The sequence below is a fragment of the Scardinius erythrophthalmus genome (assembly GCF_964197995.2).
Source record: "Scardinius erythrophthalmus genome assembly, chromosome: 19".
Lineage (NCBI taxonomy): Eukaryota > Metazoa > Chordata > Actinopteri > Cypriniformes > Leuciscidae > Scardinius > Scardinius erythrophthalmus.
In genome coordinates, this window is record NC_138239.1 from 16,645,157 (window position 1) to 16,669,534 (window position 24,378).

Sequence of the window (24,378 nt, forward strand, 5' to 3'; positions counted from 1 at the left end):
AGTCAGATTCACCCGTGCTCACTCTGAAGGAATCACTCACATGACCTGTGTACTTGTAATGACACATCAAGGATGTAAAGAGGCTAAAAGCAGGTTTAAAACTTGCCCCATTGAAGTCAACAGGGTGCAAATTTTAAAAAGAGGATAACACAGTGTAGGCAACACCGATTTTTGTCGTTGTTCTCTGTATTGACAGCACTCCAAATTTACAAAAAAATGAGCTCATTTTTAAAATTGACCGGAGTTCTCCTTTAATACATTTGTGGGAAAGGTGAAGCATTTTTTCAAGATTCTTCGATGAATTAAGTTATTTCTTAAATTTTTTATAACAATGTAAATGCTTTTACTATCACTTTTAATCAATTTAACGCATCCTTGCCAAATTTTTACTTTTTGATCACATTGATTTATTGTTTAAAGGAACAATATTACATTTACACGGAGTAGTTGTTATTTTTGCAATCCAGTCAAACACTGCCGGCACCCACTTTTGATGAGCATTTGACCTGAATGTGTAAATTCACCATTGAGATCATCATCATATTTTGCCATCATATTGGACGATTTTGGATATTTATTTTAATTCGGCCTGTTTTAGGATTTAGATCATCATCTTAATAAGGGTTAAAACTTATTATTGTGAATTACATAACAGAAAAATGCAAAACTGTTTGACATGTAATTACTGCACCACAGGAACATTCTGGACTCTTTTGGGATGTCTAACCTTGAGAAAGTCGAGGAAACAGGGCTTAGATGCACACGCCTTCCGCACCACTCCCATCGCCAAGCTGAAGTTATTCACATACTCACTGTAAGCGTCCAACACCATAGACTTAGAAAACTGCAGAAGAGACAGAGGTGACGGCACAAATATAAGAGTGGAAACCATGATACTTTTAAATGGGATAATTTCTCTCATGAACTATAGGTTTTTTACTGTTGAAGATTACTTTGAGACACACATAACCTCACAACAGATGGTTAAGGGTGGAGAAGGTTTGTACATGTAAAAAACATAAAAGTTTAGGATTTAAGACTTTACAGGCATGATGTTCAAGCAGTTTTTTTCGCTTAGAAATAGACGCATTAAAACTCTTAAACTCTAAAACTTGAAAAAGTAACTGAATCTTCAAGATGATCAGTGCTGTGTATGTCCTCCCACAACAAATCAATTAAATCACAAAATCAGATATCTCACCGACGCTACAAACACATCTCCGATCATCTCTAGCTCGTCCCAGTCAGACACACGACTGGCCAGCGCCATCTGGAACAGGGCATGGCACTGCAAGATCTCCCGAATCCGATAAAACACCACCTTAAGCTTGCGGTCGCTCAGTAACCGAGGCTCAATCTCTACCAGTGGTTTCTCATATTGCTGTTTTGTGCAAAGAATTTTTTTTTTTACATAATTGGATGATGAGTATGTGCAGACAGTCAAATGACAAAAGGTTTAAAATTATAATGCATTTAATAACAAATTCTCCACTGCAATGTAAAGCAGCACAGGTAAAACAGACAAAAATAGTAAACCTCTAAAATTCTCTTCAGAGCTTCCAGATAGTTCTTCTCACTCTCTAGAATCATCTCCAGAATGCATCTCCTCATCACCTGTTCATGCACACAGAAAAACAAATGTACAAGGGCACTTCAGTCACACTCAGAAAATGTATGAACGTCTGCACATTAAATAACAAAACATAAAGACCAACTGGCTTTTAAAAAAAAAGAAATATGGCACAAACACTTTTTAAGCAAAACCTAAACTTTAAGCAGAAGGATTACTTCATTCACTACTGATGGCGTCTGTATGATGTTTTTAATGTTTTGCAAAGAAGCTGCATTTAATTGAGCAAAAATACTGTAAAAAACAATAATATTTTGAAATGTTATTACAATTAAAAATAGCTGTTTTCTGTTTTAATACATTTTAAAATGTAATTTATTCCTGTGATTGAAAAGCCGTAATTTTAGCAGCCATTACTCCAATATGCTGATTTGGTGCTTAAGAAACATTTCTTATTATTATCAATGTTGAAAACTGCGTTGTGCTGCTTAATATTGGAATAGTATGTGGATAATAATATGTGGAATGTGATATTTTGTTCAGGATTATCTGAAAAAGTGGAAAGAATGGCATTTATTTGAAACAGAAATCTTTTATAATAATGTAAAAGTCTTTACTGTCACTTTTGATCAATCGAACGCATCCTTATTGAATAAAAGTATTAATAGTAAATAAAATCCTTACTGACCCCAAACTTTTGTTTGTACATAGTATGTATACTACTACACACACACACACACACACACACACACACACACACACACTCAAACACACACACTTTTAAGTTGGTTAAAAGTTGGTAAAAAGTACCTGGTGTTGAGAAAGCCCATCAGGTGCGGGTCTCAGCACTGGGTCAACATTAAAACACTCCACCTCTATGAACAGATCTGACTCTTCATCAAAACAGCTGGGTTTCTTCTCTGAGGAAAGAATGATGAAAGAATGATGGATTCATCAAATAAATTAAACAGAAGAAGCATATTAATCAAGATGACAATCCTCTGTGAATTCATTACATTGGAGGTTGTATTATTTGTGCTCTTACCATAACAGAGAGATCTGGTGCGGATGAAAGATCGTCCCTTTCTCACCGCGGCTTTGGTTTTTTGCAGACCATCTTTAGTTCCATCTTTAGCTGCTTTTACAAGCCGCTGCATCTGTAGCACATGCAACATCATTTAGGAGTGAGCTCACAAAATCTGTGCAGAAAAATGTACACAGTGTAATGTTTATTGAATAAGATGGAGGTTTTGTGCAGAAAACCCGGACGCAAAAGTGGAGCAACTCTTTAGTGAATTCACCCCTGATATTTCATATCAATTTGATAGGAATTAACAAGATGAACCCATCACCATGGAGAAGAACTATCCAACTTGAACATAGGATCTCAAAAACAACACAAAAACATGCATCCTAACTAAATTATGTTGTGAATAAACACACAATGAAAAGATCGACACAGACACCACATGGGTAAAATGAGAGATGAGGGAACATGAAGTCTGATGGATAAATAAGAGAAACAACAACTGCAACTGCAAATCCGTGCATGCAGAACTCAACAACAGATTTTTTCTGATTCAAAGTCCCTTTATTCAAATATTTAATAAATGTTGTGCCCTGCTGTGGCAGTCACTGAGGAAAAAAAAAAAATCATATACCAACAATTTTAAACAGAATGACATGCGAAGCCACATATGAAGTGAGGATGAATGAGGTCAAAATGTGTACAACATTCAGTTTCCACAGATGACAACAGCTATATCTATGGAGATGCAAACAGATGTTTAGTGAGGATGACGGAGGTCAGAGGAAGCCCACCACCAGCACAGAGAAGAAAGAGCACCTCTAGAGACGTCAGGCTAACATACACGCTCTTGTTCTTTTACCTTCTGCTCGTGTTTGTGTTTGAGCTGCTGTAGCTCTACTGTTCCCACTGTGTTTGCCATGAGATCTCGCATCTTTCTCTCATAGTGCTCTTTCAAACGCGTCAGATCTTCAGACAGCTGAACAGGGGGCAGAGAACGAGTTACTGCATAACTCCATCATTCCCTTGTTTGATTTAGAAACTCACTCCGTTAATATTCTTAATGTCTATGTGGCATGCTATTGTTTACCATACAAAATAACAGGGGTGCACTGACAATAAAATTCCATAATATTTCAATAATAATTTGACAATTATTTCTATAATAATTTTTTCCCCCTGTTATGGGTCGATGACCATTATTAAAAATACTATTAAAAACACTACCATAAAAAACAAATAAAATAAATAAATAAACAAACATCAAAAGAATCAAATTAATTCTGAAATAAATGTAAAAAAACTATGTATTTTAAGTAGTGCTATCAAATCAATTAATCCTGATTAATAGCATCTAACAAAAGTTTGTGTATATATATATATTATATATTTGTGTGTGCATGCTTGTCTGTGTATGTACATATACACACATGCTATATATACACACACGCTATATATATACACACACACACACACACACACACATTTGCAAACATAGGTGTGCACACACATATAATATAAAATAATATATAATATAAAGACACACACATTATATATATAAAAAAATTATTTATATATTTATATATATATATATATATATATATATATATATATATATATATATATATATATATATATATATATATATATATATATAAGGTGTGTGTACTATATATACACACACATATATTATATAAACAAAAACTTTTGTTAGATTCAATTAATCACAATTAATCGAATTGACAGAGCATTCATTTTAAGTAATATTAAGTATAAAATTGTAACATAAGAAAAAACTTTTGTTGGTTGCAAACAATGGCATGCCAGACATATGATTCATAAATATTACATATGATTCTAAATATTAAAATCTTTGTATATTCCTTTAAAAGAATTTCATTTTGGGCGCTTCCTAACAATGAATCTTAGACCTTACACACACGCAGACACATACACACTCTTAAACTCTTACAAATCCCTCTCTCAAAAAAGGTTTCAAATGATCTGACTCTAAATTTGTTCTGCCAGTTCAAAAATAAACCAATTCCCTGGCCAGACTTTGAAATAAACACATACAGACACTCACTCAAAACAACCTCATCTACTAAATCAGCGCCTACACATACAAACAAAACCAAAACCATTATGGGCAGATTAAAGACTTTTCTCATTGTTTTTAAATATTAGTGTGGGCAAATGTTAAAAAAAACAATGATCCAGACATCAGATCTGACTACACTGACACAATGTTCACACCAAAGAAACAGCTGCATTTTATACTACAGAGAAAAAAAGAAGAAGAGAGAAAGGAGAGTGAGACAGTGGTAGTGTAAATACACACATGTGTTTTCTTGCTGGGTGCACGGCCCCTGACGAAGGCGTCTGGGAGACCGTTCTCTCCATGTCCGTTCTCTGTGTCACTGGCTTCCTCATAGCTCTCAAACTCACTGGAGCTCCAGCCGTTGTCCAGCGAGCTGCTGCCGCCCTCCTCCCCGAACTCAACATCATCATAGATCATCTCATCTGGGTCTGACATGCACACAGTTTTCACATTTTACACAAAAAACAGTTCAAATTCATTCCCTCATGACTGTCATCAATATAACAGCAGAGCTGTCAGTCACATGACAATGTCTTATTGCTGAGAGGGCAAATTTTACTCTCAGTTTTCATTTCACTCACATTTTTCATAGCCAGGCTGCAGGGGTGGGGGATTTACAGATACAATTCTGGATCTATCAACTAATCTGAATTTGAATATAATTATTACTAATTGTAGTTATTAAAAAGAATATGCAGGCCAAAACAGATACAAATACTGTATATGCTATGTGGTGTGGAAACACAACATGAACGTATTGTAAACCAATAATATAATTACTGTAAACAGTAATAGTAATATATCAGTATAACTATTATATTACAGTAACACACACACAACAGACACACACACAGACACACACACAAACACCACACACACACACACACACACACACACACACACACACACACACACACACACACACACACACACACACACACACACACACACACACACACACACACACACACACACACACACACACACACACACACACACACACACACACACACCCCTATTAGGCTGTACATGCACTGCATTTTGGCTGTTAGCTGATAGGTTAATTAATATCTGAACAAATGCATCACACAGTAAGTTAAGATAAAGAAAATGACCAGATACTAAACCTGTAGTGGATCCAGAGTTTTCTCTCGGCACATCATCATAAATCACTTCATCTGGACCTAAAACAAACAGAAACATGTAAACAAACACACATGGCTTGCAATTTCATATGTACAACCAAGCCAAAACAGCACAGTGGGCATTAATATGCGTCAATGAATCCACTGAAAAAGGCTGAGCAGTTCTTCAGAGAGAAGGAAGGAAATGTCTGAGACTCTCTACAGTAACAGGAAACACAGCTGAACATGGCAAACAAGCCTTCATTCATACATTCACAATCTAAATCCAAGCATTTTATTAGCCTAGCAAAATGCTTAGTACTTACTCTCCATCCAGGCTGTGTTTGCTGGGTCTGATACCCACTTAGTAAGAGCATCTTCCTCTCTGATGACTGGACACTCTTCACTAAAAACACTGGACAAAACATTTGGAATTGGTATATATTTAATACAAACTTCCCTTCAAATTTCTATATTTGTTTGCATCCCAGTATTGACAACAACACACAAATACAGAAAAAAAAGTAGTTCATATTCAAGATGTTTCATACAACATTAATATGCATCAGATATCTTAGTAAAGCAGTACTACACTGCATCTGTGCGGTCTCACTCACCTGTCCACTGGGGTATTTCCAGCTCCCACCACAGTCACTGCAGGACACATCAAAACAGTTCATGCATTATCAGATACATTCAACTGCGTCTCAAAAATGTTCAAATCGGATCAAGTTTACAGCTTGAAAAACATTACACCACAAGGGGACAGTAATGTGTTACTGAGAGTCTCCTATAAAATTCAAGCCAATACTTTTGTTTTTCTCCCTCTCATCTCTACATACACTAGCAGTTTGGACACACTTGCCTGAATATATAATTCTCATAACTCTAAAAACTTTAAAACTAAAAGGATAAAGCTTAAATGGTTGGAATTATAATTATCAATTGTGCATACATATGAATTTAAAATGGTAATAAAAGACTCACACAAACACAGTATATTGTATATACATTATATACAGTGTTATTATATATATATATATATATATATATATATATATATATATATATATATATATATATATATATATATATATTTTTTTTTTTTAACCAGATACTAATTATGTCTGCCAAGAATGGTTTTGTGAAATATGTATACATTTGAGAATGGCTCTCCAACTGTTTGCTTATTATGCTACTGAGGTTCGTTTATTATAATAGAGGTTTATATATATATATATATATATACACATTTGGCACTGCATTACTTTCTTCATCATCATTTCATTTGAGAATGCACATGTAGAAGTTAAGTTAACATTTAGGCCACTTTAGAGAAAAAAAAAAACAGGAAACTTTATCGCAGCCAAAGCCACAGCTAAATTTATCCCCAACTTCCTCATGGCAAAACTTCAGAAAAAGAAGAGACAGAGAGCATGAAACAAGACAGAAAGTGAAAAGAGAGAGGATATGTATGGTGAGTGAACCCCTATTCCAACCAGACCAGCAGAGAGAATAAATCAAAGGGTAACAAATGAGAACAATCTCTCTTTTTACCATCTTCATCCATAGAGAAGTGTCGGATGATAACTGGGGTTGTGTAGGTTGGCCGGATCGCCGGCACATTTGAGGGCGTTGCATAACCACAGGGCACTGGCACTGAATACCCAGAGGGCAACCCTGGGCTACTGGGTACATCCTGAATGTCTCTTTCACTCTCATTGGCTGGGGGAGAGGAGGGAGGGCCGCTCTGCTCTGACAGCAGCTGCTGCTGCATAGGGGCGATGTCAATCACAGAGTAGGGGCTGACTTTGGACACAGAGGTGGGAACCACACTGGCACCTCTGCTCTCTATTGATCAGAAAGTACAGGGACTTGTCAAGAAAGTTTGTAGGAGAGCAGGACATCTCACGTGTTATTGGTTTAGAGTTTAAGCAGCTATTCTAGTGAATTATCTTTGTCCATTTATATTATCTTAGGTGGGAAGGATTCATGATACAAATAAATAACTCAAGATTATATCTACATTAACCGTCAGAAAGAAAGAGAAAGACTGAAGGAAAGAAAGAGACAGATGTAACCTCAGAAACCGTGCAAGCATTTACAAAACAAATAGCAATTTGATGCAATGAGCGACCACCCAAACGGCTGTCGATTTGATTTCCAGTCAGTAATACACATAGACATCATTGCAGAGGGCAATCAATAACTGTACACAATATACTTTTTTTTTTTTTGATTTTCCAGACAGCCAATAGTTCATTGCATAAATCTCATTGTAGTCGATACTAGAGTTTTTAATGGCAAGGACACACAAATATGATGATAAGAACTCTTCTCATTATATATATATATATATATAAAAAAACATATTTTCATGTAAAGAAAACCCATTTATACTGTGTGAGAAAAATATTGTTTAATATTTTGCGGAAGATAAAATAAAATAATTGTTTCCAAAATTAAATTGTTATTGTATTAAAGCAAATTGTTAAAAATACTATCTGGAAAATAAGTACTTTTTTGAAGCGTATCTGAGATAAAACGTATCACTTTTTTTTTTTATCATAATCTTGCGATTTCTTAGCAGTCGTTAGAAAGCAGAATTAACATATACATTTTTAATAAATCTCAGATAAAAATCATAATTTTAGTATCCACTGTACACTCACCGTCCTGCTGTCTGTGTGCAGCAGCTCCTGTAGCGCCCTCTAGTGCTGGTGGAGGGTCTCTGTCTTGGCCTTCTGCTGCATTGTGACAGAGCTCTATGGGAGGAGGAGGTAGATCACCCTGTGGGAAGGGTTCATGAGACAAAGGGCTGTTATTAGTGAGGCAGTTCTGGGGTGGAGGGGGCAGATCAGCCTCTGCAGTGAGTAAGTTCTCTGGGTATGGACTTGTTCCATTCATGGGTGCGTCTCTGGCTGCTGATGAGCAGGGTGGAGGCACGGAGATTCCCTCAGGGTGAGGGGGTGGCCGATCCGCCTCGGGGACTTCATTACTACTGCTGTCAAACTCAAACCTCTCACCTTCATCTACGTCATCCAACACTAAAGAGAGACAGAGAGACAGATACATGATACATACATACATACATATATATATACATATATATATATACACATATATATATACACATACACATACACATACATATACACACACATACACACACATACACACACACATACATACACATACATACACATACATACATACACACATACATACACACATACATACACATACATACATATATACATATATATACACATATATATACATATATATATGATTTCTTTTTTTTATATTTCGTAATAGCAATACTTCATTATCTAAAATATATTATACACTCTGAACTTGTGGTCACATGAAAATATGTAGTTTTGCACATTTCTACTAGGAGAGCACCACTAAAACAGACAAATGATAAGTTAGAAATGGCCCAGCAAAGTCTGTGAATGGAGTATTTTGTGGTTGAGGTTTGTTCCCACCCTCCTCTTTGCCCACCCAGGGTTCACACAGACACATGTTCAGACTTCTGAGAGCAAACTCTAATTTTAGGGTATGTACAAGAACCCTCTGCTCAAACTGGCTCTCAAAGTCAGAGTTACACATGGCACAAAGTTGTAAGGGAACAGAGAAGAATAAAAAAAAAAAAAATCAAACACCAAAACTGACTACAGTAAGCACATTTATGCTGAAAGGAAAAGGGGTCAAAACATCACACTGCTTATTTTCCACAGGTTTGAAGTGATAAAGAGAAAACATGTCTACTGGGAGCAGAGGACAAAAGAACAAGGTCTTACTAATGTGGTTTGGTTTGTATATTACAGGCTAGCTATGACAAAAAAGAAAATGCTAACACTAAATTTAAAGAAGGGGTAGTCCAAACTTTGTCCTGTAGGGTTACTGTCCTGCAAAGTTTAGCTCCAACACCTGCCTGATGTTTCTAGTATGCCAATAGACCTTGATTAACTGGTTCAGGTGTGTTTAAATGGGGTTTGAGCTGAACTCTGCAGGACAGTGGCCCTCCAGGAGCAGGATTGGACAACCCTGATTTAAAGGGATAGTTCAACCAAAAATGGCCAAAAAATCTTTCTTTGTGTTCATCTGAAGAAAGAAAGTCATACACATCTGGAACAGCATGAGGGTAATCAAATGATGAGAAAATTTTAATTTTTGGGTGAAGTATCCCATTAAATCGTGGTCTGTTCTTCACACAACTATTGATTTGGTAGTTGAATGAACTACTTTTTTTACACTATAATTCTTGTCCTTCTGTGCAAGATGAAAAAGTCACAGGTTTGGAACAACATGGAGCTGAGCAAATGGCAGAATTTTAATTTTTTCCTTCTGTCTTTAATGATTCTACATCAGAAACTCATTGGCAGCTTTACAGTACAGATGAAAGATGTGCAAGGTAGAAAGAAGGGAGGGCTGATGAATAAGAGAAGAGACCGGGAGGGAGATTTATGGGGTGAGGCTATTATGAAGCAAGCACTTGGCAGTTCATGGATTCTCTTGACCCAGTGACTCACTCTTCAGAAATGTGAGTAATGTGAGAGTTCTTTTCCTCCATTCAGCTCTGGACCCCCTGTCCAATCGCAGCCTCCCTCACAGGGCTGAAGCACACACAGTGACCATTATACTACACTACAGTAATTAAGCCTGTTACAGTTTATTTACAAAACAAGACAGTATCCGGACAGTAAGATCTCTCAACCACTGAAATTCATTACATGGAGTCTTAAATAATGTTTGTTTTTCCTCTCACAGGGATAATGTGAGGAGTGGTAAAACTGAAAGACTCTGGAACACTGCCCAGGAAACCATGTTTCCGCTGACGGAAACAGTTATCTCTTTAAGTCGATAAATCCACCGTGGCGCGCTGGTAAGAGTTTGTTCACTGGAATAGCAGAGATTCCAAACATAGTGAAAACATGTCGTCCTCCCACTTCAGGCTGCAAAGTCCAAAAACAAACGACAGACCAATTTCCTTCGCTGACTTCCATAAGCTAAGCATTTCTCAGTCTAAACCACTTAAAGCCAGGTGCACACGTCTCGCTTTATTGCCATCTTCTGAGAAAAGCTTCGTGGAGCACAATTTGTGAATACATTCTCTTTCCATAATGCAATAAAACATGTCAAATAAAAACTTATTTTACATTAGTTATTGCTCTTTATAATGTTATTTCGGGAGCTCATGTTTTGATAAGGAGAGTTTTTTTCAACATTTGTGTTGTTTAAAGTGTTACATTTTACATTATTTTGTTGTATACACTACCATTCAAAAGTTTGGTGTCAGTTATTTTTTAAGAATTACTTTTACTTAGCAAGGAGACATTAAATTGATCAAAAGTGACAGTTAAGACATTTATAATGTACCAAAAGATTTGTATTTCAAATAAATGTTGTTCTATTAAACTTTCTATTCGTCAAATTATTCTGAAAAAAAAGTGTCATGGCTTAGACAAAATTATTATGCAGCACAACTGTTTTCAATATTGATAATAATATGAAATGTTTCTTGAGCACCAAATCAGCATATTAGAATGATTTCTGAGCAATGTGGCACTGATGATAGAAACAAAAAGAAAACACTTTCATAATACTGTTTTAAGTGTATTTTTAATCAAATAAAATTAGCCTTGGTGAGCTTCTTTAAAAAAAAAAAATGTAAAAAAAAAACACCAAACTTTTGATCAGTACGTTACATACAATTATATTTTATTATATTATATAAAGTTTAATTCTACACAATATCCTAAAACAAAAAATGTTGTGGAAATGCAAACTTGCTTCCACCCAGGATCTCAAGGGAATCATATCGTACAATCTGACAAGCAACAATTTTGTACAATAAAACTGTACAGTGTGAACCCATCTTAAAGTAGTTTGGTTTACCACTGTTACTTGTTGACAGATGAGATGGCATCTTTATTCAGTGTGAGCTAGTAGGAGCGTCGTCCCTGCATGCCTTACAGCTACACATGACAGTCGGCATGCAAACAAAAACATGTATCTCCATCTCCATGTATCCATTAACATGACATTCAGTAATGTGAATGAACAATTTACAACTAAACAATCTGACTCCATGTTAAAACAGCATCAAAACTGCGACCTTTGACCCCCAAGTATCGCACATTACAGTACGACGCTGAGCACCTGGTATGGGAGTACAGGTCAGAGCAGGCCACAGCCACATCTTTAAATCCCTGAGAGGAAAGGTCAAAGGTTAAGAGTTTAGGAAAGGGGGAGGGACTTCAGATGAGTTAGCTTTCTTCTTTTGGACTTAAAGGGTTAGTTCACCCCAAAATGAAAATTCTTTTATGAATTACTCACCCTCATGTCGTTCCAAACTCATAAGACCTTTGGTCCTTGTGACTCCAGTGGTTTAACCTTAATCTTATGAAGCTAGGATAGCAACTTGACGAATTTCTTCTCTTCTTTTGATCAGTCTCCTACACGGTTGACGTAGTAAACACACTGCAGCGCTTCCGGGTTCTACGTCAGAATGCAGACTTTGTATCGGCCAGTTCCTGTGTCAGCATCACACGCATGTGTCGTGGTGCTCACGTGAACAGAACCCAGAAGCGCTGCACTGTGGTTACAACGTAAACAGCGTAGGAGACTGGCACAGAAGAGAAGAAATTCTTGCATATTCTCGTTGCTTCATAACATTAAGATTGAACCACTGGAGTCACATGGACTATTTTAACGATGTCTTTACTACCTTTCTGGGCCTTGAAAGTGGTCGTTGCGTTGTTGTCAATGGAGAGCTCAGAAAGCTCTCGGATTTCATCAAAAATATCTTAATTTATGTTCTGAAGATGAACAAAGGTTCTTACGAGTCTGGAAAGACATGAGGGTGAGTAATTAATGACCGAATTTTCATTTTTGGGTGAACTAGCCTTTTAACTGTGTAATGGGAAATGAGAAAGAATCACTGAGGCATGAACAGAGAGATTTGAAAGTGGCTTTATCAGCTCTCAGTGTTAATGAATGGAGTAAGAGAGAGATAAAGCACGAGGGAGTTTCCGTATATTCCCAAAAACATGACCGACGGTGAATATTCATGCAGTAAGAGCTTTAAAATAATGTGGAATGTGTGCAGTTTTAGTTTAAACTTTAACATTAGCTTATCGACTTAAATGGGTCTCATTCCTTACGATGCAGATTATTCAGTTGCTGTTTTGGAAAGGATCTGCTGACAAAAATGAACCTTATGGTTAAAAGGGCTTATGGTTTTAAACTGTTATACTGAATAGCGGCAGACAGATATATCACATTTTACGGAAATATTATCTCTCTTAATTTATCGATAGACAGCGCTGAGAATGCCAGTGCCGGAGTGCAGACGCACAGGACCTCCATTCTCTTCCTATAAATTATTAGACAAAACTTTAAAAAATAGAGAAATTAAATGGTCTAATACTTTCTCATATACTGTCGGCGTTTAGCAAATAAGAATTTTTAGTATTTAAACAAGTCTTTAAAGACTGAATACATATTTAGTTCATTAATTTATTCATTATCATTTTTAGTAAATCTAAATAATTTAAATTCAAAGTTTAAAATCAAACTTCCTCACATCAATGTGTGTAGACTATTGCACAACGAAAATTACCTCATAGAATCAAAGTGTACAAGTTGTGAATAGGTATGTACGAAGACATACAGATCTGGAATGATATGAGGGAGCAAATGACAATAATTTTCAACAATCCCTTTAATTACAGCACTACTTTAATTAGTTAAACTAATATTTCGCTCTTCTGTCATTCTCTCTGCATCAAGACACAGTCTCTGTTTTCTGGCTGCTTTTTTCACCTCCCCTGCATTCGTTCTGGCGTTCCTCCACTCTTCAACCCACACGCTTAGTGGCTGAGCCATGGAATGTGTTTACACTGTTCATTCTCTTCTCCTCTCCTCTCTACCCTTCAGGCTCCTATAAGCATGACATTCCTGTGCATTCGACACAGTGAGAGTGAATATGACCATGATACTCGTCAGTAAAACCCCTGCAGCTTTTAGATGCTTTGACAAAAATTGCCATTCACATTTTTGTGCCAGAAACACACGGTCCTCTTGTCAAAGTAAACAGTCTGTGTGCTGAGAGCTGTGAGAGGACGGATCTGCTTACGGTCTGGTGGAGGAGGGGGGAAATCCTCCACGTCCATGCTGAACACGCTCTTCTGAGACACACAGATGATCAGGGAGAGATCCTTCGCTAACTTTAACAAACCTACAGGAACAGAGAGACAGCGGTTAGCCACAGAGACAGAGTTCACCCACACAAACACACACAAGAATGACCTCATAGCTTAAAGCAATAGCTCATCCAAAATGACACTTATGCTATTATTTACCCATCCTCCTTATGTTTGTTTCAAACTCATATGATGTTGTACTAGGAACACAAAAAAAGTGTGTTATGCAGCACTTTGCATACAATGGCAGTAGTTCATTGTGATGATCAGGGGCCATCAAGCTCCAAAAGGACAGAAAAAGCACCATAAAAGTTGGCATCATTTGATTTATTTGAATATTTAAATTTATATAAACATTATAAATGGGAGACACTGGGAATCATTCACTAATAATTGCGTACACTATTCGCATTTTCTTTTTTCGTTTTCTTTTTAATAATTTCCTTCTTTTAAAGAGTCTTTTTTCTTCATTGTGATATCAGGACACTTTTTACTTCCGTGACATTTTATGCCACCCAAAAATATCAAATTGAATTTTAATTCAAAAATTACAAACATTAAAACAAATAATAAAAGACTCATCCTGACACAGAAACAATGGGTCAACCAATGGTGTCAGTGAGGGGCGGGACTATCTGTTTTACTAAACAATAACTTTAACCCTAAGCGGAGTGTTTGGAGAAACCTGAATGGAAACAGTATTTTTTTTTTTCATTTGGTGCACAATTACACACGCATCAGCTTTAAATTTCCAAGTTAACAAAAAAACAGCTTTAAGTTTATAAATACAAAATTAGCATACCTACCAAATTTAAATAGTTTTATTAAATGAATCTGATCTTAACTGTGCTGATAACTCGGAGCAAATCATCTCAATCTCCTCACAATCCACCAAACCATCACATCTGCTCTGACTTACCTCAGTCCTATTCAACCCTGATGACTCTCATAAGCTTAACCTTCAGTCCACAATCACTCAAAATCTGGCCTCTGTTTGTTCATTTTGCACTGATATAACTTCTGTTATCATTGCAGAACACTACACCACCAGAACATACTGGGCTAAAAATTTCTCCCCACCCTGTCAGCGAGCGACACAGTATGTCAAAGTCAGATATGTAATCAAGTGTACCATGACATTGAAGTGGCAGTTCGTCACTGTTGGCCCACTTATTACATCCAAACTGGAAACGCACGCACATGCACAGACATGAGTGACTCCGGACAATCTGTGACAGGGAGGGATAGAAAAACCCTTTATCTTTTTCTGCAGCTCTCTCTCTCTCACACACACACACACACACACACACACACACACACACACACACACACACACACACACACACACACACACACACACACACACACACACACACACACACACGCGCAACAGTGCTTTCCTCTCAGCTGTGTTTTCAGACGAGGGTCAGTGGAACAGTGAAGTCATTCTGTGGAATAGAGGAGTTTCTCATGAGGCTCATGTGTGTGCGACAATGAAGGTCAGCGAGAGACGAGGCGGACCGACTGACGCACGACTATTATCACACACAATAAGATCCTGGCACAGACACGCAAGCTGTTCTCTCGTTATCACAGTACTTTCTACACATAACGACTCACGAGTCACTAACAAACATGACGAGAAGAAAATCTGTTTTGCTGACAGTCATTGTAATCATTTGGAATGACAGCAAAACTACAAGTGACAGCCCAAATTGTTTAGCAGCATTTGGATTCAAGTATTTTTCCCCAATCAATTACTAAATAAAAACAAAAAATTATGTAAACAAACATGTGTATATGATATATATTGTAATGCATCTAATTGAATTTTGATTAATTGGCCACAATTTACAGTAAATACTTTTCCTAACTTTCTGTTCATCTAAGAATCCTGAAAAAAAAAAAATGTATCACAGTTTTACACAAAAAAATATTAACAAGCAAAACGATTTCAACTTTGATATTAAGAAGAATTGTTCTTATTCTTGAGCAAATCAGCATATTAGAATGATTTCTGAAGAATCATGTGACACTGAAGACTGGAGTAATGATGCTGAAAATTCAGGTTTGCTATCATAATTTTTTTTAATTTAATTAAAAATACTGTAATACTGTAAGATGACTTCTTACCTACCAACTTTTGAACTGTAGTACACAAACACACACACACACACACAGCTTCAATGCAGTGGCATATACCATGTATTAAACTCAGAACTCATTGTAACTCAAGGTTATGAAAGTCATTTTCTCTATGGAGAAGATTAAAGACATTTTTTACTTCCAGAACTTGTGCACTATAAGAGCAGATCCTCATGACACAGTCTGTTAATGAGCGGGAAAAAAAGCCAGGATGGTGACTGCTTGTTTAGTCTACACACTCTTTGAAGCTTATCTTTTTCTCTCTCACCCCACAGACTCCATATGCCATAACAACGAAGAAAAGAGATAAGAACAGATGTCTGCCTAACTTTGAGTGGGAAAATCAGACAGAAGTGCAAGTATTCTGCATGTTAACTTGTTAGCAACAACTATTTCAACCATCTAAGACTTTGATAAAAACTCTGTAGTGTAAAAAATTTGTCCCCTGATATCAAATACTTAGATCTGACAAAACTAATCTTTATAGACATTTGGGAATGTCTTTGAATAAAATTGATAAATAAGGAAAAACAATTAAAAAAATAATTGTTTTTTTTTAATAGTGACCTGTAGTGTTTATAATTTATTACTTTCTTATTAAAACTATAGAAATGTATAGTATAATATAACGTAATCATAATATGACTAGATAAAGGCGTGTGAAACAATTCATGATATACTGTATTTTGAGGGAAGAGAGCAAACACACACACTGGGTTTTCATGTTTTAAACATATACACATATTTATTTTTATACTGTACAAACTGTATATTCTATTTCCTAACCCTAAACACAACCCTCACAGAAAACGTTCTGCATTTTTACATAAAAAAAATAACATTTAGTATTTATAAGCTGTTTTCCTCATAGGGAGCAAACAATTTCTCCAAGTTCAAAAATTTCAGGTATTACGCCCCACAACACAGGGTTTACCTGGACCACACAACCACACACAACCAACAGGAAACAGAGCTATGACAGAATGTGTGAAGCTTGAAATAACAACACACCTGTGCAGAACAACACAAGAATCAGAGCCGTGTGTGCAGAAACACTAATTTATGGATCAACCTTAACAAAGCACATTTGCCTTCAGAGCATTATGACACCATGACAATATATCACTTAAATGACAGGTAGTTAACAAGAGGGAGCTTTAAATGACAAGTTTCAGAGGTCTGTGGCTTAGGAAAAGGCTGTGAGGGGAGATAAATTCAATCCTACATGACAGTCTCAAGCTTTATTTCTCTGTTCTGATGACACAACAGACAGTAAGTTTTGCAGACCACACTACTAAACAAACTCACAACCACACCGCTGGTGTGAAACTATAAACACTCAAACAGCGTTCATTATAGGAATCATAAGGATATTAATAACTGTCTGAATTTTTACTTCAAATATTACCCTGAAAATGTTTTTACAAAACACATAAGATCAATTGTTTTTACTGGGCTTGTGCAATGTGCATGAAACATCCAGAGAGTTGGGAGTGTCAGCATTGACCATGATGAGCTGATCAATGTTTAGTTTGAGCTTGACTTCAGGGTGTGTAATTGTGCAGGGCAAGGGAAAAAACCGTGCTCTTGAAATGTGGCTTCAGGGTTTCTGCCAGTCTGCTGCTTCCTGTATCACTTCAGACATGTCTGAGAGAATGAAGTCAGTTTGTTAGTGTAATACACACCGATATGCCTCATTGCGCACATTTACCTTCATTTTTAACACAAATCTATGGAATGTGTGAGTCCAAACCATCAGAATTCATCTTATGATGCCACACAAATTTAATTCATAAACAAAGTCAAAATTTAAGTCATCGTTCACTGATAATCTTCTCCTACACCAGACGTGAGCTGCATGACACGACGCAACTAAATATAATAGAACCCATTATAATCAGTTATGCCATCCACACTGGATGCGAAATGACGCAACATGACAGGACAAATTCCTGACAGTGAACTGATGCTCCGTTCTTTTCTGACGTACTCCAAGCGCTGTGTTACTTCTGACAGGAAGGACAAATTAATTTGCAACGGTCGGTTTGCCACGTCCAGTATGGACAGTTTCTAATTCTTGCAGAACTGGGAACCGCTGCAATGGGAACAAGGCAACTGGATGTGTACTAATGATTCGGAGCGATTTTGTGAACAAAGCACAGACCCAAAAGAACAACTTTTGCATAATGTTCTTTTGTTTTTACAGAAAAAAGAAAGTTATACCACAACATAAAGGTGAGCGAATAATGAAGGAATTTGGGTTTTTGGGGTGAACTTCAACATTAGCAAACAACTGATACTTAAAATCTCTATGTAGTGAAAGTAGCAGCAGCTATTCTCTTCGACATTGTGACGTACCATATAGCCTATTAAACGGATTATCAAAAAAAAAAAAACATCAACCCATCAATTGTTGATTGGACAGATAGATCAAAATCAGACCAGAGAGAAGTCACCGAAAGATCCAGTTATGAAGTTTTGATTAAAAATTATTATTATGGCTTATTGGAGCCTTGTGGTGCTTCAGCCGACCCGAGTTCGAGTCCCGACTCGAGGTCTTTTCCCAATCCTGTTCCCCTCTCTCCTCCCATTGCTTCCGGTCTCCTTTATCCAATAAAGGAAAAAGGCCAAAAATAAATAATAAACTAAATTACGGGATCAAAAAATAAATAAAAAAGGAAACATACACGGATGAATGTAAACAATAAGATTAAAAACATGCATGTAGAAAATAGAATGAATTTCCATTTCATTTGAACTTTAAGGAATGACTGCTAACGGTATGTAAACATCTCACATATCACATTATCACAATAAATGCCTTAAAGTCTTACCATTGAGTCTGCAAATATGTCAGGGTCAAAAGTTTAATTCACAGTTAGAATTCCTGACAGAAGTACACTTTACAAACCACTAAATAATGACTTGGAAAAGCAAACGCTACATTCCATCCATCTATTTTCTCCTATAAACCAGCTTGAAATGTGTTAAATACGGACCTGTAAAGCAAACTCTGCGAGCTCAAGCAAACACACCCAATGAGAACACACACACAGGCAGGTCAAAGCCAGTCTAAAATCCTGCTGGAGTAGACATTAAAGACAGAGGATGAGGAGGCGAGAAATTAAAGGGATAGTTCACTCAAAAATTTTCACAAATGAAAACGATATTTTGAAGAATGTCAGTAACCAGACAGTTGACGGAAGCCATTGACTTCCATAGTAGGAAAAAAAAAATACTATGGAAGTCAATGGCTACCATCAACTGTCTGGTTACCAGCAACATTCTTTAAAATATCTTCTTTTGTGTTCAACAGAAGAAACTCATACAGGGATGCGTTTCACAAAGCCAACAATATGGTCGCAAGTTCTGTCGTTACCAATAGAGTTCAATGGAAATTGCGATCATAGTTGGTTAACAATGCTTTTGGGAAACGCACACCAGGTTTGGAACAACATGAGGGTGAGTAAATGATGACAGAATGTTAATATTTGGGTGAAATATCCCTTTAAATTTGATGAAGTCTAACATAACACATCCATGATATACTGTTATCTGCGTCACCATGTTAACAAAATAACTGCAAATCAGATTATGAAGGCTAAATAATGTTTAGATTCTAAGTTCACATACAACTTTTATGTATCATTATTTACTCATCATCAAGTCATTCCAAAACTGTATGACTTCTGTGGAACACAAAAGAAGATATTTAGAAAAGTTTCTCATTTTTGTTGTTTTTTTTGTCAATAGAATGAAAGGCTCCACTGTTTTGGGCTCCACTGACTTTCATTATCTGGAAAAAAACCCCCACAAAATTCCACAAAATAAGAAAGTCATATAGGTTTGGAACAACATGAGAGTAAGTAAATGATGATCGAATTTTTATTTTTGAGAACTATCCCTTTAAAAGTTTCAGAGAAGGCAAGTCCGTAGTGCTTAACTGAATGAACTTTGAGAAGCTGCATCCCTCCTGGCATGTTTGGCATCTCTGTGGATTCTCAGCGGATTTAAGTAATCCTTCACAGAACACACAAGCACATAGATGGACACGGGAGATCTAACAATTAACAAACATGGATCCCAAGTGTACTGCTTGACCACAATGTTAGATCACCCAACAAAACACCATCTGCCCTGACCCCAATGAATATGGAAGCAAACTAAGAGTTTTTTCCCTCTAATTTCTGTCTCCTTCTCCCACTGTTTCAAGTCCCCCCATCATAAATTCCATTTTCCTTGCAGATTCCTGAAGGAAACTGTGCCACTCATTTGTTCCTAAAGAGCACACTTCTCTGCACATGTGTAAGCACTACTAGAGAACAACTCAAAGAAATGTTGATTGGCTGCAAACAAATGTTCGTTTGGATGTGGATTGAACCAACATTCAGCAAGCTTGAAAACCAAGCTAGTAATCCACAGTCTTTATTTACGGAGCAGATCACCGTGGGAGGAGAAGCCCCCTGCTCCAGTGGTGTGGCTATTTGCTAAGCAAATTGCCTGCAATCTGAGCAAATCCTGTCCTCTCCTGCGCTCTGATGCAAAGTGAGTCGGACAAGCATGGAGCCAAACAATGCAGTCGCACATGAGAGGGCTCTTCCCCCGTATCACACACACTCATCTAGGAAAAGGCCAGAGGGCCTCAGATTCCTGAAAGCACTGCAGCTCCCAGGGAAGGAAATTATGCCATAAAACTGAGAGGAAGTGGAAAAGTTTGACTAATTAAAAAGAGCATTCCTTAAATGTTTCCAAACATTTGATCCATGTTTAATGGGAGGTGTGAAGATTCTGAACTGAATAACACACTGTGTGCATGAGAGCTCAGATCTTTAGAAAGGCCCTTTACTTGGGAACTGTTCGGCAACCTTCTCTCCAACAGCCACACTCTAGTAAAGAATGCCAATATTGTGAAGGACGAAAACTTCCAAAAATGTCAAGAATGAGTAGTCAAACTGAATTTATGTTTTCATACTGAAAGACACTATGATAAGCATCTGTGGTATTAATTTTTATTTTTGGAAAAGTAAATTGATTGTTGTATTCTAGCAGGGGTTTTTTTTTGAGCAATTGATTTCAAGATTTTTTTCAGATTTTTTCCAATTATTTCTTTAAAAATACGGTGCACTCAGTCAGTTCACTCGTCTACATTTGACAGGTTCTAATTTATCCCAGTATCAGCAACCATTAGTGTGGATGCATCTAGTGTGTGTGTACTAACAAAGCTGTGGGCTATATTTTTCTATTTTGTTTCATTTCATCTGCATTTTCTTATTTTCTATATAATAGATGTCATTGGATTCTAACAGATCTTTATATGGTTCGTTTGATATTGTTTCATTGCTCCAGAAGTTGTCTTGTTTGGACATTTGGACTCATTCTGTTCAAATGACTTCTATAAAGTAAATATAGGAGTATTATTTCTGATTTCTGTACGTGATGTCAACATTTCGGGGACCAAGAGGAGGAACCCCCTCCATTCAAAATAAAAATAAAAAAATTCTAGAGGACTGATATGATTGGAGTCTTCATCTTACATAAGTGTAAATCATATTAGTCACATTTCTCAAAAGTTTGGTTAATTTTTTAACTTTTTAAAATCACTACATGCGCCTTTAAATCACTACAAAAGTCATAACTGGAACGATTCCTAATCATGAAAAGAATCCAAGACCACATTAGAATATTTTTTTCCTAACTTTTCCAGGCTTGTAAAATCACAACTTTATAATTCACTGATATTTCCAAGATGTCTTTGAACGTGCATCAGCATCACTGTACAACACGTTTTAGATTAGATTAACGTTACACGATCACCAGGTATCAGGCGGTTCTTGTGAAAGCTCGATGTTTACTGAATTGTATAGATTTTTAATATAATCTAACATGACTTTGCGGAGTTGTCACTTGCCACGTAAAGCAGAATCCAACAGGAAAAGCGCAGCCGCCCCATCAGGCGCAGATGTTGAACACTTCTCAGTTTATGTTATTAAAAAGATCTGATCACTGCGACAGCGCTCGGACAATAAGCTTCATTGCAGGGTGAAATCTGCACAAAGGTAAATCAGCATCACGCTGAATTTACGCGTTACAAATTACAAACTTATTTCACACATAACAGACTTTCAGTGGAAGTGTTTGGAAATTTCATACGCATGCTTTACCTACTCACCATCTTTCTGGATCTTTGAAGTAAATTAAGTTTAAATCCCGTCTATGGTGCGCAACACCGGTAAGTTGCAGAACAGACCCAACTTCGTAAATATTCACTGTATCATTTTTAAAGACAGTAGGCAACTTTTCCACTGCTTTTCCCAAACGCGAGCCTACCGCTCCATGTCTCCGCCCTCCACTCCGTCCTCATTGGTGGAGCCTTTTGTTGCCCGGTCTCTCATTGGTTTCAAGACACGTCAGTCAACTTTCCTGCGTTTCTCCGTGTGGATGGACACACGCGTTCCAATGTGTGTCACGTGATGCGTGTGAACTGAACCGCTCCGTTGCACCTTCTGCTTCACTCACATCCAGAGTCCCAAATTAATAAGTATAAATGAACGCATTTGCTGGGAAAAATCTTACAGTGATTGTTGTAATAAATAGGTGAAATAAACACAGATTAAATGCAGGATCACCGCATTTCACATAATTACTCGTTTTCCAAGCGCCTAATGAAAAAAAATTATAATCAAATCATGATTATTTTGAAGTAGGTGGTGAAATGACTCTAAATACAAAAACACACTAAGTTGTTTCATTCAGTAGTAGGCTATAATATTATTCGGTTATCTTGCTCTAGCTCCGAAATCACACAATTTTTTTAAATAATTTGCTGGCAAAAATATATTTCGTGCTAGTAGATCCCTTTCACAAATGTCCAAAGTTACATAAATACAGTTTGGCAAATATTTGCAGTGTTTTTGCGGTGCTGTACTGCAGCCTAGTGGTCACACACAAACTGCTGTATGCTTTCAAACTTTAGTTAGTGCCGAGTTGGGATCAGTGTTTACCACTCATCATACCCTTATTTTTACGTTAAAATTTGCATTAAATTGCTGATCCTAATTCGGTGTTGTTTCCTAGGTATATTTGTTGGCTAGCCTATAGTTCAGCTGCCCTTTTTTCATTTCAATTTGTGTGGGGATTACATTTCTGAATTAAATGAAATAATAATAATAATAATAATAATAATAATAATTTATGTAGTAAATAATAATAATCATTTGAACAAAACGAACAATTTGAAAGTTTAAAAAAATGTTTTGACACAAGTAGCCGAATTAAAGGGATAGTTCACCCATAAATAAAAATTCTGTCATCATTTATTCACCCTCAAGTTGTTCCAAACCTGTATAAATGTCTTTGTTCTGCTGCACACAAAGGAAGATATTTTGAAGAATGTTTGTAACCAAACTGTTGTGGGGCACCATTGACTTCCATAGTATTTTTTTTTTTTTTTCATACTATGGAAGTCAATGGTGCCCCACCACAACTCTTTGGTTGCCCATTCTTCAAAATTTATTTTGTGTTCAGCAGAAGAAAGAAACTCAAACAGGTTTGGAACAACTTGAGGGTGAGTAAATGATGACGGAATTTTCTTTCTTTTTTGGGGGTGAATTATCCCTTTAAGGGTGATTGGACTTTGAAACAGGAAGTTGACCCTGAAATGCATTAAAGGGATAGTTCACTTTGAAATTAATTTTTGATATGTTTTAGCTTACCTCAAGGGCATCCAAGATGTAGGTGTCTTTGTTTCCGCAGTAGTTTCAATTTTGATATTTTTAGGTCAAACCGTTCTTGTCTGTCAGTCATATAATGCAGGTCGATGGTCACTGTCTCAAAACACAAGCACAGAGTCCAAATTAAAACAATTCCCCATCGTCCAAATGAAACAATTCCCCATCATAAGTACACATTGATGGCCTAAGACACGAAACGAGCGGTTTGTGTGAGAAAACGAACAGTATTTATATCGTTTTTAGCTCTTGAAAACAGCACACGTCCAAATGGTCTGACGGCGCGGGCGGGTATAGATATATTCATAGATGTCGCCTTGGCTACGGTTTCGTTCCAATGAACTGCAGTAGCGAAGGCGACATCTAGTGTATACATCTATACCCGCATAGATATATACACTAGATGTCGCTTTGCTACGGTTTCGTTCCAATGAACTGCAGTAGCCAAGGCGAAATCTACGTATACATCTA

At 36.7% G+C, this 24,378-nt stretch overlaps 1 protein-coding gene across 2 annotated transcripts in view; it reads right to left on the reverse strand.

The window, feature by feature from the left end:
- arhgef10 (Rho guanine nucleotide exchange factor (GEF) 10) overlaps positions 1 to 22,539 on the reverse strand; it is a 50,438-nt gene extending 27,899 nt beyond the window's left edge. The window contains exons 1-14 of one of the 2 annotated variants that reach the window (XM_081394038.1): positions 22,350 to 22,539; positions 13,969 to 14,070; positions 8,495 to 8,869; positions 7,380 to 7,673; positions 6,440 to 6,476; positions 6,149 to 6,237; positions 5,826 to 5,882; positions 4,939 to 5,126; positions 3,460 to 3,576; positions 2,616 to 2,727; positions 2,381 to 2,490; positions 1,537 to 1,614; positions 1,202 to 1,381; positions 728 to 844 (exon numbers count right to left, since the gene is read on the reverse strand). In XM_081394038.1, the coding sequence (XP_081250164.1) occupies positions 728 to 844; positions 1,202 to 1,381; positions 1,537 to 1,614; positions 2,381 to 2,490; positions 2,616 to 2,727; positions 3,460 to 3,576; positions 4,939 to 5,126; positions 5,826 to 5,882; positions 6,149 to 6,237; positions 6,440 to 6,476; positions 7,380 to 7,673; positions 8,495 to 8,869; positions 13,969 to 14,005 (1,791 nt within the window). In that variant the 5' untranslated portion in view covers positions 14,006 to 14,070; positions 22,350 to 22,539. The remainder of the gene's footprint in view (positions 1 to 727; positions 845 to 1,201; positions 1,382 to 1,536; positions 1,615 to 2,380; positions 2,491 to 2,615; positions 2,728 to 3,459; positions 3,577 to 4,938; positions 5,127 to 5,825; positions 5,883 to 6,148; positions 6,238 to 6,439; positions 6,477 to 7,379; positions 7,674 to 8,494; positions 8,870 to 13,968; positions 14,071 to 22,349) is intronic. The other variant, XM_081394039.1, reaches the window with a different exon arrangement.
- Between the last annotated feature and the right edge of the window lie 1,839 nt (positions 22,540 to 24,378).